General features: G+C 37.4%; 2 protein-coding genes across 3 annotated transcripts in view; both read right to left on the reverse strand.

Annotated features, from left to right (window-relative positions):
* Positions 1 to 2,856: 2,856 nt before the first annotated feature.
* LOC104818206 (KDEL-tailed cysteine endopeptidase CEP2-like) lies at positions 2,857 to 5,278 on the reverse strand. The gene is made up of 4 exons (XM_010547689.2): positions 4,688 to 5,278; positions 3,723 to 3,958; positions 3,445 to 3,585; positions 2,857 to 3,265 (listed from the first exon to the last, which is right to left on the reverse strand). The coding sequence occupies exons 1-4, from the start codon at positions 5,130 to 5,132 to the stop codon at positions 3,002 to 3,004; spliced, it is 1,086 nt and encodes a 361-aa protein (XP_010545991.1). The 5' UTR covers positions 5,133 to 5,278; the 3' UTR covers positions 2,857 to 3,001.
* A 4,658-nt stretch (positions 5,279 to 9,936) lies between these two features.
* LOC104818207 (KDEL-tailed cysteine endopeptidase CEP2-like) overlaps positions 9,937 to 12,480 on the reverse strand; it is a 21,629-nt gene continuing 19,085 nt past the window's right edge. The window contains exons 3-4 of one of the 2 annotated variants that reach the window (XM_010547690.2): positions 10,543 to 10,683; positions 9,937 to 10,364 (exon numbers count right to left, since the gene is read on the reverse strand). In XM_010547690.2, coding sequence (XP_010545992.1) covers positions 10,101 to 10,364; positions 10,543 to 10,683 — 405 coding nt within the window. In that variant the 3' untranslated portion in view covers positions 9,937 to 10,100. The remainder of the gene's footprint in view (positions 10,365 to 10,542; positions 10,684 to 12,480) is intronic. The other variant, XM_010547691.2, reaches the window with a different exon arrangement.

Below are 12,480 nucleotides of genomic sequence, written 5' to 3' on the forward strand. Positions count from 1 at the left end.
TTTTTTCCTCCGAGGTCAACACATCGCGAAATATTTGACGAGTAACCATCAGGAAATTTCACATCTTCCTGTAACCATCTAAAAAAGTTCATCTTCGCTTCTCCAAACACACGGAAAATTGGTACAGGCACCTTTCCATCAGGTGTAAGTTCCAAATCCTTCCTCGAACAAATCAACCCTATATCCTTCCTTGAGTTGATATTGTCTTTTGTTTTCTGAGCAACGTTCAACACTGTATTAATGATGTTATCGAAAAAATTCTTTTCGATATGCATAACATCAAGATTGTGTCGTAATTTATGATGTCTCCAATATGGAAATTCCCAAAATATACTCTTCTTATGCAAGTTGTGATAATCACCATATCCTTCAATCGGTAAATGACTGTTACCACCAACCGCTGATGTAGTAGATAATCCATGTGACCGAACATATTCTTCGATTCGTTCAAGTAAAATTTCATCCCCGGTATGTTCAAGTGGCGCAGAATCAACAACAACTATATTTCTTCGAAAATTCTTCTTGTTGCGTCGTAACACGTGATTTCTTGGTAGAAAACGCCGATGGCTATCAAACCAACTCATTTTTCGTCCATGCTGCAACCAAAATGCATCAGTTTCATCCATACAATATGGACACGCTAGACGACCATGTGTTGTCCAACCTGACAACCAAAATGCATCAGTTTCATCCATACAATATGGACTTTCTGAGCTAAAAAAACACGTTTCTTACCTAACTATACGACGGAGACGGTGCGTCGTATATCCGTCGCTAAAAACGACGGACTGCGTCGAACTTTTCCGTCGTAACACTTGCGACGGAAAAGGGGGTGGTTATCCGTAGCCACTTGTTACGACGGATAGTCCGTCGTATACTTCCGTCGGAATTCCCTCGTTTTCGGTCGCAAAGATTTTGCGACGGAATAATCCGTCAAATTCTGTCGTCTTACGTTGCGACGGAAACCTACGGATTACGTCAGATTGTTTTCCGTCTGTATTCCGTCGTTAGCCGTCGTTAATTTTAGTGCGACGGAAATGTCCGTCGCAATGTCCGTCGTATTTTAGCGCTTTTTTTGTAGTGTTGCCTAGGTATCATGATAGCGTTCGTTCATGCATCCAGAGTTTTAGTCTATTGAATCGGAAGATTAGTAGGATTAAACCTGGATAGTGAGATTAGACTTAGAAGAGTTGATCTCTACCTTAGAGCTTGAATTCCCTGAATTGGATAGATAAACCACTAAGTTTGCATCATTTGAAAGATCCTTGTATGTAAAGCAATCCCGAAGCCTGCAGTGTTTATCATTCATAGTTTAGAATCGTTTTATCGTTTGCTTTGCTATACTTTCATACCCACATCATTTTCTCTGGATTTAGACTTAGGTTTGGATTTGATTTCTTTGTCTACTTTTGTCCCTGTGTTCGACCCTAGCTACTACAATCGATCCGTACACTTGCGGAATTTGTTGAGTCTAGGAATTTAACACTTGATCGAAATTTATATACCTAGATTTGCGACATCAGGACGAAAGTTCGTTTTTCCACCAATAACAAGACAATATATACTAACACAATACACAATAATTTCCTTAAACTTGTTGGGTGTGTTATTTTATATGTCTCATATTCATACTTTATTAACTTCCAATTCCATACCAAGAACTTCGAGCTTAATAACTTTCAAAATATACAACCACATCATGCATGTCATACATCATTAGAAAGATAATTTTGATATCTATGAAATGACGTCAAGAACCTGCAATTTCGATGACGATATAGAAAGTTATGTTCAAACCAACATCATTATATCAATATATTTTTTTTATAAAAAAAAACTGGAAAACCAAATCCGAACCCACGGCAAACCGTGTCTCCTTAAGGAAATTATTCCCTGCGCGGTACCTACGGTTAAATGGAATTTATCCTCCCAGGATAGGACGCGTACCTCACCGGAACAATAGTACTTCAAACTCCGGTGCCTTGTCGAATTCAAAGCTCGGTTTGAATCACAAAGGAAAAAAGATATTTTTCTTTCTTTTGTAGAAAGCTTTTGTATTTTTCTTGGTGTGTAAAATATGAAGACAAGACTTCCTATTTATAGGATTGAAAAATTTGTAATATTTTAAAAGTCATAAATATATTTAATTTTGTAACAAAAAATTGGAGGATAACTTACACAGAAATTTAATTATAAAACCTCTATTCATTTAATTAAAGAGAAAAACTCCAACACGAATTTTACACATATATATATATATATAATATTTTAGAATTGTTTTTTATATAGTTGTGGTCCTTTCAAGTTTCGATTTAGTTTTAGTTTAATCATAAATATGTCACTTCAGTTCCATTCGAATTATGGTAAGATTTGGTTTTTATTAAAAAGTATATATCATTTAATAAATCATATTTATTATTTTTAGCATTTAAAGAAAAACAGTATGATCTATTTTGGTGATTCCCAAAACAACAGAGAATAAGGTGAAAAGAAACCTGCCGACAATTTTCCATGTAATAATAAACGCGAAAAGATCCTAATCACACGCCGAATTCGGCTGACCCATCGCATGCATTGATGTCCCATACTCCAAGTTCATAAATTTCCCATTAAATCAATTTCTTAACTTCTCCCAATCGTTACTCAAATTAAGCTTCTCAATTTTTCTTATGATATACTCCCTCCGTTTCCTTTTTTGTTTCAAAATAAACGACGTTTTGAAATTTTCTATTTTCCAAATTTACTACTTACTAATAATACTTAAATATTCTGCACAACAATTTTCTATATAATAAATAAGGATATTTTAGACCAAATATTATTTTTTATGCGTTTAAGTTTTAAACGATCAATCCATGGACCGAACAAAGGACAAACAAATTTATTCATTCGTTCTAAAACCCGACAGTTCAAATAACTGAAAAAACACACGCATGAAATAAAAAAGAGATGGAGCCCATGAACCGTAATCTCTCATATTCCGTGTTCATGATTGTTGCGTCTAGAGCTCGTCCTTGATGCCATCATCCGAGGCTTCGGGGTTGGACGACGAGAGCTTGACCGGGTACGAAGCCTCCATCGCGATCCCACACTTTCCTTCGCTGTCCGAGATCCCTCTCTCGATCCTAATGTATCCCCCTTCTCCCCATTCGGCTCCCCAAGAATTCCTCACGATCCAAAACTTGGTCCCGTCGGGGTCCACCCCGTACCCTACCGCCGCCACTCCGTGGTTCAGCTCAGTCCCACAGTATCCGGTGAACACACCCTGCATGCCCACGTGATATATATACGTGTTAAAAGGGTACGAACATTGAGAGAACGTGAAGACGTAACGATTCGAGATCATACCTTATACAGATTCAAATGATTGAACCGATTAATTATTTATACGGAAAAATGTAACAAAAAGTTTGATGAATATGATGAGATCATATCTTTAATCACCTCTGAGTAAAACTGGAAATCTGAACTTCCAGCATCAATGGCGACGGATACAGGTTGGTTTGAAACAGCTTTGAGAAGCGCTTCCTCGTCATTCTCCGGCACGCTCTCGTGTCCATCGATCGAGACAAGTTCACCCTTATCCTATGTAGAAATAACATATCGACAGAGATCGAGAGTCAGCTATATATAGTTAATTAAGGATCGAATCTTCAAGATTTCGATATCTAAATCGGTCCATGTAAATCGGTACGTCTTTACTAATGGACACATTTGATAACCTTTGAAGCGTCACATCTTCCGTCAGTGGCTTTGTACGGATAGTTCTCTTCAGTGGTGATTCCTCCATTACGTTTGATGAACTCGAAGGCGATCTCCATCAGACCTCCGTTGCAACCTTGGTTCTGGTAAGTGTCACAATCAACGAGTTCTTGTTCAGACAATGAAACTAGTTTCTTTGTCTTGATCTGATTGATTCCTTCTACTGCTGCAACTGTTGAGAATGCCCAGCAACTCCCTGGTAACATATATATATATATATATATATATATATTGTATCCAAAACATCAGATTCATATACTGCATAAGATCGTTCCTTAGGGTTTGACGATTTCTTTGCAAAGATTTAAACTTTTTTGGACCCATTAAACTTGGCCGAACATAGATATCAAATCAAGTAATTCCGAGAATTTGTTTGTACACAATGAGATCTATACCGTATATATATATATCTTATATACATTCAAGTGATTCACCACATAACCAATTTGAAAGTTAAAAGACACTCTTTAAAAGGGTAAGGTTTAAGCAGCTTTTCAATGGGGGGTTTCGTGTGAAGAAAGTTATAAAATAGAAAGTTATAGAATCGTTTGAGGTCATCTAGATCGTGATTTCTGATACGGTTCAAGCCGTTTGTCAGAAAGAATGTTCTGTTCTTTATTCACATACGAATCTAGACCTAATTTTTTTTTGATAAAAAAATTAGGTCTAGACTCAAGCCTATAGATGATAGATTCAAATTACAATATGCAGAGTTTCCATATGAGAAGATATGCTATATATCCTCATTAATTTCGGTTCTTGTAATCGGGTTTTCGAAGAAAATAGATTATTTCCGATCAAAGTTTATAGATGATAGATCGAGAGCACGGCCGGGTATATCTATCGATTTCCTGATTTTCCTACGCAAATCTTATCGAAGAACATTGTTGCTTAGGTTCCAATCAAAACAAAGAGGGTTTCTTACCACACTGGCCCTGGTTCTTGACCTCAGTAACAGCTCCTTCCGCTCTCCAATCGACGGACACCGGAGTTTTCGTCACGTTCTCGTACATGAACCTTCCGGACCCGAGTTTCGGCCCATGAAACATCCGATGATGCTTCACGTTGGAACCTGCGTAAGCGTTCACGAACTCGTGGAGAGTGAGATCGGCGAACTTGTTGAGCTTGAGCTTGTAGGGTTTGTTCTTCTTGTTGGAGTTGTGGACATGCATCACGTTGTATCTGAACACGTTGAATCTCTTCTCTCTCTCGTGTAGGCTCCGAGGAACGGAGTGGTGGCTCCTCCATCTCTCGTAGAGTTTCCACAAGCTTTCCTCTGTCTCCAACTCTTTCTCGTGGAAATCGAATCCATGAGCAGCTTGGGTGAGGAAGATTGACGAGAGAAAGAGGATTAAGACAAGTTTCTTCATCTCTTTTTCTTCTTCTTTTTTGGGTTTTTGATTTATTTTGGGTTTCAACGTTTTTGTTAAAAGAAGTTGATATTTGGAGAGGTGATGGTGTTTGCAATTTATAGGCGGATGATTTAGGATACCGAGTATTAGTATAATTTAACTACAACAGCATTATAATTTACATTTCATGGAACCCGAACTTTTATTTTGAAGATTATATGTACATATACACGATACATTGGGTCAAATACAAGTATCAAATAATTAAATAGCAATATGTGCAAAACAGATGGAATATATAGCAACGAATGTTTGAATGTAAGGGTTTATAAAAATGATGGGTGTATCATACAAATATGGATACTCTATAGTTTTTACGATGTCAAATATATAATCTTAGTATCCAACACCCAATTTTATTTTATTTATTTTCCGATACTTTTGTTTTTTTGCCCATCTTCAACGGATGCAAATTGATGTGCTCTTTCATCATCTGGAAAGTATGACATCAACTTATCCATATGATTATCGTACGTGCATTTCTGAAATTTTGTTTTTTTTTTATTTGAATTTTTGTTTTGTTTTAAAAAAAACTTATATTTAAACGTTATATATGTTGAATTTTGATCTGATTTAAAGTCTATCTTTATAAGAACAAAAATATTGGTTTTTTCTCTCTCTTAAAATAATCGGTTTTCATTTTATCTCTATTATTTTAATATTCGATTAATTTAATTTAAATAAAATTAGAACCAGTTAAGTTTATATTATATTGATTTTAAATATGGTTATATATATATATATATATAGGAATGGATTGTATTTTACATATATTCAGACGAAAATCATAACATATAACGGGAGATGTGAAGTGAACATGGGAGAATAAAATAATACGAGAAATAAAGACCAAGCAACAGGTTGCTTATGGAAATAAAAAAGAAAGAGGTATATATAATTAATAATTAAATAAAAAAAAATTAATAGTTAAATGAGGAGTGGGGATTTTAAGATTATGGCCGTTGGGATTATAAAAATTAAAAAAGACAGCGAAGGTGGTCGTGACGTGGCATGGTTGACTTTTACAATCTCAAAGTCTTTTAAGATTATACCACACCACAATGCTTAAGTTTCTTCCTAAACTAAATTCATTAAACCCACATGTAATTGTTAAATTGCTTATTTTTATTTTAAAAACTATAAAAACGAAACATGTTGCGAAAAAAAAATATTTAAAATAAAATTAATACAACAGTGGATATCATAGTCGATTAGACCTAGCTAATAGAAAAATAGACGAAGAATCGTTTGGATTTTTCATTATTCAACATAGAATTACAATATTTATGGCAGAAAATAGAATCACAATATATCTTATTTAATTAATATAAATATAGAAAATATAAAAATCAAATCAAATCTAAATATTACGTAATCTTCTCGAATCCTCTCTATATCTCTTAATAAGATCTACATACTATATAGGATTGAAATAATAGATTGCCAAAGTTAATAATAATAATAATAATAATAATAATAATAATAATAATAATAAAACTTGTTTTAAAAACTCAAATTTGGGTGGTTCAATGGTAGGAGAACATGCAAAACATACTCTTATCATGGGTTCAAATCTAAATGTGGGGAGGGGCATTTACCTGAATTTTTTCGGTCCTTTAAAAGATATAGTTGAGTCAAAGATTCGGTGAACTTCCACATTATAAAAAAAAAAAAAAAAACTTGCTTAAGAAGGGTTAATGCGCACGACGTGGTTGGATGTTTCTTTCCTCATCTAATGAGGATTAGCATAAAATCGGGAAAACTGCTTAAAGGCCCCCAAGTTTATTTTATGGCTCTAATTATCCCCTATAATTATGAGGTTATCGTATTCCACCCTAATGTTTTTATTTCGGTTGATTTACCCCTTGGCCCTTACTGATACTAGGGGTGGGCATTCGGGTCGGGTTAATCGGGTTCGGGTAAATCCGAACCGATTAATCGGGTTTCAGATCGGTTCGGGTTAAGCTAAAATAATCGATCGGTTAGTGTATCTCCATAACCGATCAAATCGGTTCGGTTCGGGTAAATAATCGATCGGGTTCGGTTATCCAATTAAACCGAAATTATGATAATTAATTAGGGTTAGGGTGTGTAATTGCTTTGCATCCGTTCTCTCCTTCGACTCATCTCCTCTGCAGCCTCCCTGTGTCGAGACTCGAGTTTCTGCTTGGTCAGCTCTGGCCAGCTCCAGCCAGCTCCGGCCAGCCCCGTCCAGCTCCGCCAGACTCTCTCCTTCTTTGTTTCTCCGATCTGTTCAAACCCGAGGGCCGAGATTCTCCATCGATGTCGAGCTCTGAGTCTTGGTGTCTCCTCTCCGACGAGGTTTGAGCTTCTCCCCTCCGGCCAGCACCGTCCAACTTCTGCCAGCTCCGCCAAACTCTCTCCTTCATTGTTTCTCCTGTCTGGTCAAACCCGAGGGCCGAGATTCTCCGTCGACGTCGAGCTCTGACTCTAGGTTTCTCCTCTCCGGAGGTCTGAGCTTCTCCTCTCCGTCGAGCTCTGGGCTTCTCTCCGTCGAGATTTCCTGACTGAGCTCTGGGCTTCTCTCTGTCGAGATTTTCTGACCAAGCTCTGCGCAATTTCAGATCAAACGCTCCTCCAAGATGGTATATATATATGTGAACAAACTGAATCTTCTTCGGGTTTGAAACTTGTTTATAATCACGTGATGGTGTTAATCTCATAAACTAGAGCATTTGCAAATACTTGCCATTTATCTTTATATGAATGATGTTCTTATGTTGATGCCTTAGCTGTCGTAGCAGTGGTTGATGAACTGGAACCTAATCAGATGATTGAGTTGTTTCTCAAGTCGAGGAAGACTTTTTTTTATCGAATATTTGTTTGGATAAATCCGAACCGGACCCGAAAAAATCCGAACCGAACCGACTAAGATTATATATCCGATTGAATATAAATATTCCAAATCCGAATAACCCGAACCCGAAATAACCGAATCCGAATAACCCGATCCAATCCGATCGCCCACACCTAACTGATACTGTTCTCCTACTCCTTCCGTTAATTATGAGGTAATAAATAAATCTCTAAATAAATACATGAATGCGTTTACCATAAAATACATTAATTGTTAATTTTTTATATCATATAAATACATACAATCAAAATACTGATCATGAGGTAATAAATAAATCTCTAAATAAATACATGAATGCGTTTATCGTAAAATACATTAATTGTTAATTTTTTATATCATATAAATACATAAAATCAAAATACTGATGAATTTTCACTAACACCATTATATCATATAGGTACATCAATTATTTAAATATTTTTTTTTTTATAGAAATACCTAACAATTCAAAATACTACCTGATTTTTATTTACACCGTTAAAATAGTTGAAATATTTATATTTTGAAAATAATGGAGTATGTAACTATATTTTAGAAATGTTGGTGAAAACGGATGTGTTTCAATCATCTTATGAAAATTATGTAACATAAAATTTTATTTCTTTTTTCCGAAAGCTTCGAATAGTCGATATACTTTTAAAGGCAGAAAAAATCTATATATTTATTTGGAATTTTTCGCAACTTCTTGTATTTTTACAGATTTTTTCCTGAAAAATTTATTATAGTTTTTTATTTAATCTTTTGAAACAGGTAACCAAACACGAAGATGCACCGGAAAACGAATGGAAGAGCTGGAACTGGCGGTCCGAAGGAGATCTATTTCTCAACGGAGCGTTCTTCAGGGCCTCGGGTAAAGACGTGTCGTCGAGCTACTCAAAGGCTTCGAGCCTCTCGGCGCAACCGTCGTCACGCGTCGGAGACATAACTACGACCGCCGGTGCTCTCAACTGCAAGAAGGGCTCTAGCTGTTGATGATGGTGATGATGTTTTTCCCCATGTCCATGTATATATGTATGTATATATATAATATGTACATATGGAAGAAAAACATATTATGCCATTCGGAGATTCTTTTCAAAAGTTGTAAGAATCTTGTTCGGCTGTTCCTTGGTGGAAGATCGAATAATCAATTCTTACAAATTATCTTGTTAAACGCTTGGATCTTCGTTAATAATATTAATGTATACTTTCTTGTCAATTTTAGTTCCTAGTATTATAGGAATTTTACACACACGCACACACACACACACACATATATATATATAATATTTTAGAATTGTTTTTTATATAGTTGTGGTCCTTTCAAGTTTCGATTTAGTTTTAGTTTGATCATAATTATGTCACTTCAGTCCATTCGAATTATGTTAAGATTTGGTTTTTATTAAAAAGTATATATCATTTAATAAATCATATTTATTATTTTTAGCATTTAAAGAAAAACAATATGATTTATTTTGGTGATTCCCAAAACAACAGAAAATAAGGTGAAAAGAAACCTGCCGACAATTTTCCATGTAATAATAAACGCGAGAAGATCCTAATCACACGCCGAATTTGGCTGACCCATCACATGCATTGATGTCCCATACTCCAAGTTCTAAATTTCCCATGAAATCAATTTATTAACTTCTCCAAAATATCGTTACTCAAATTAAACTTCTCAAATTTTCGTATGATATACTCCCTCCGTTTCATTTTACATGAAGTTTTGAAATAATTTTTTTTGTTTTAAAATAAGTGACATTTTGATTTTTTTTATATAATTTTTAATATTTTTTTTCCAAATTTACCACTTATTAATAATACTTAAATATTCTGCACAACAATTTTCTATATAATAAATAAGGATATTTTAGACCAAATATTATTTTTTTATGCGTTTAAGTTTTAAACGATCAATCCATGGACCGAACAAAGGACAAACAAATTTATTCATTCGTTTTAAAACCCGACAGTTCAAATAACTGAAAAAACACACGCATGAAATAAAAAAGAGATGGAGTCCATGAACCATCATCTCTCATATTCCGTGGTCATGATTGTTGTGTCTAGAGCTCGTCCTTGATGCCATCATCCGAGGCATCCGGGTTCGACGACGAGAGCTTGACCGGATAGGAAGCCTCCATCGCGATCCCACACTTTCCTTCGCTGTCCGAGATCCCCCTCTCCATCCTAATGTATCCTCCTTCTCCCCATTCGGGTCCCCAAGAATTCTTCACGATCCAAAACTTGGTCCCGTCGGGGTCCACCCCGTACCCTACCGCCGCCACTCCGTGGTTCAGCTCAGTCCCACAGTATCCGGTGAACACACCCTGCATGCCCACGTGATATATATACGTGTTAAAAGAGTACGAACATTGAGAGAACGTGAAGACGCAACGATTGGAGATCATACCTTATAGAGATATAAATGATCGAACCCATTGATTAATTAATTAAGGAAAAATGTAACAAGTTTGATGAACATGATTGGAACATATCTTTAATCACCTTTGAGTACAACTGGAAATCTGAACTTCTAGTATCAACGGCGACGGATACAGGTTGGTTTGAAACAGCTTTGACAAGCGATTCCTCGTCGTTCTCCGGCACGCTCTCGTATCCATCGATCGAGACAAGCTCACCCTTCTCCTATGTAGAAGTAACGTATCGACAGAGATCCGGCGTGAGTCAGCTATATATAGTTAAAGATCGAATCTTCAAGTGTTAGAGGATATTATTGGAGCATTCATTTGTTCCTAGTTTTTGGTTATTTAGAAATGTGTGTTCAAGGCTTGGTAATTGTTTCTAGATTTTACAAACTATTTATTTTATATTAGACTAAGTTTTATTATGTATCATTATTATAATGTGCTAGAATGTTCTTAGGAGTAGTATATATATGTGTATTCTTGTAGAATTTGTAATAACAAAAATATTCTTTTTCCTTGGCTTATATGGTATCAGAGTTAAAAATTGTCTAACCGACGTTTTTTTTCCCAAACCCTACCGCCACCTTCCTCGTTCTTCTTCTTATATTCGATCATGACTGTTGAAAACTCCTCTTCCAACACCTCTGACATTCCGAGCGATACCGTTTTCCCCTATGATTCTAGCAGCACTGCCAATCCTCTTCTCAATATCAATGTCTCCAACGTGTCTAAGCTCACGGTCATGAACTACATCACGTGGAGCGTGCAAATCCGAGCTCTTCTGCAGGGGTACAACTTCGACTGTTTTCTGGATCCCGCAAACAATCAACCGGCCACACTCTCTGTCGACAATGCGGTCACTGCCAATCCCAAGTATGGTCCTTGGTTCCGCCAAGATCGTCTGGTATTTTCTGCTCTTTTTGGCTCGGTCTCTCCTTCATGTCAGGCACTGATTGCCTCTGCCGCTTCCTCTGGTGATGCTTGGCAAACTCTTGCCACAATGACATCGGAGAAGGCAATATACCAGGCTGAGATCGGAGAAGGCGGCAAAAGCGAGCGCTGTGGCCTTGAGTACCACAAAGCTGGCATTTACCGAGATAGCCACGGCCCGAGGAAGAGCGAGAGCCACGAGGTTCATATGGAAGGCGAGAGTTGTCGCGCCAGGGGGAGCGAGGCTTGTGTTGGGCAACAGTTGCCGTGACAGGAAAATCTGAAGTGACAGATTGTAAGGCAGAGATGTCGGCTTCGTGATTCAACAGCTTCTCGTGAAGCTCAATGAAGGACATGGGTGAGTCCTTAGCGTGGACAACATCCTTGACAGGTTTGAAATCATCGCCGAGACCAGCAAGGATGAAATCAAGTAGATCTTCGTGGTCCAAGGGCTTGCCGAGAAGAGAAAGCTCATCCGCTTTCACTTTGTAGAAGTGCATATATTCATCGATGCTTTTGGTGCCTTTGGTGAAGCGACGGAGTTGATCCTTAATTTGTTTGAGATGTCCGCGGCTTGATCGACCGTGATGCGCCAGAGTCCAAGATCCATGACTGAGAAGCAGAGCCGGATAGAGCAGCTGTGTTGGCGTTGGGTTGCCAGGAAGACCGGCGAGAATCAAATGACATCGGAGAAGGCAATATACCAGGCTGAGATCGGAGAAGGCGGCAAAAGCGAGCGCTGTGGCCTTGAGTACCACAAAGCTGGCATTTACCGAGATAGCCACGGCCCGAGGAAGAGCGAGAGCCACGAGGTTCATATGGAGGGCGAGAGTTGCCGCGCCAAGGGGAGCGAGGCTTGTGTTGGGCAACAGTTGCCGTGACAGGAAAATCTGAAGTGACAGATTGTAAGGCAGAGATGTCGGCTTCGTGATTCAACAGCTTCTCGTGAAGCTCAATGAAGGACATGGGTGAGTCCTTAGCGTGGACAACATCCTTGACAGGTTTGAAATCATCGCCAAGACCAGCAAGGATGAAATCAAGTAGATCTTCGTGGTCCAAGGGCTTGCCGAGAAGAGAAAGCTCATCC

The sequence above is a fragment of the Tarenaya hassleriana genome, unplaced genomic scaffold, assembly GCF_000463585.1.
Source record: "Tarenaya hassleriana unplaced genomic scaffold, ASM46358v1 Cleome29, whole genome shotgun sequence".
Taxonomy (NCBI): domain Eukaryota; kingdom Viridiplantae; phylum Streptophyta; class Magnoliopsida; order Brassicales; family Cleomaceae; genus Tarenaya; species Tarenaya hassleriana.

What these genes read in the sequence shown, in the direction of transcription:
- LOC104818206 (XM_010547689.2), bottom strand. Translation starts at nt 5,132, where the DNA reads ATGAAGAAACTTGTCTTAATCCTCTTTCTCTCGTCAATCTTCCTCACC. An exon ending in CAAGAACCAGGGCCAGTGTG is followed by an intron (nt 3,959 to 4,687) that starts GTAAGAAACCCT and finishes ATATGTTACCAG; the next exon opens with GGAGTTGCTGGGCATTCTCA. An exon ending in ATTTCCAGTTTTACTCAGAG is followed by an intron (nt 3,266 to 3,444) that starts GTGATTAAAGAT and finishes GTGGGCATGCAG; the next exon opens with GGTGTGTTCACCGGATACTG.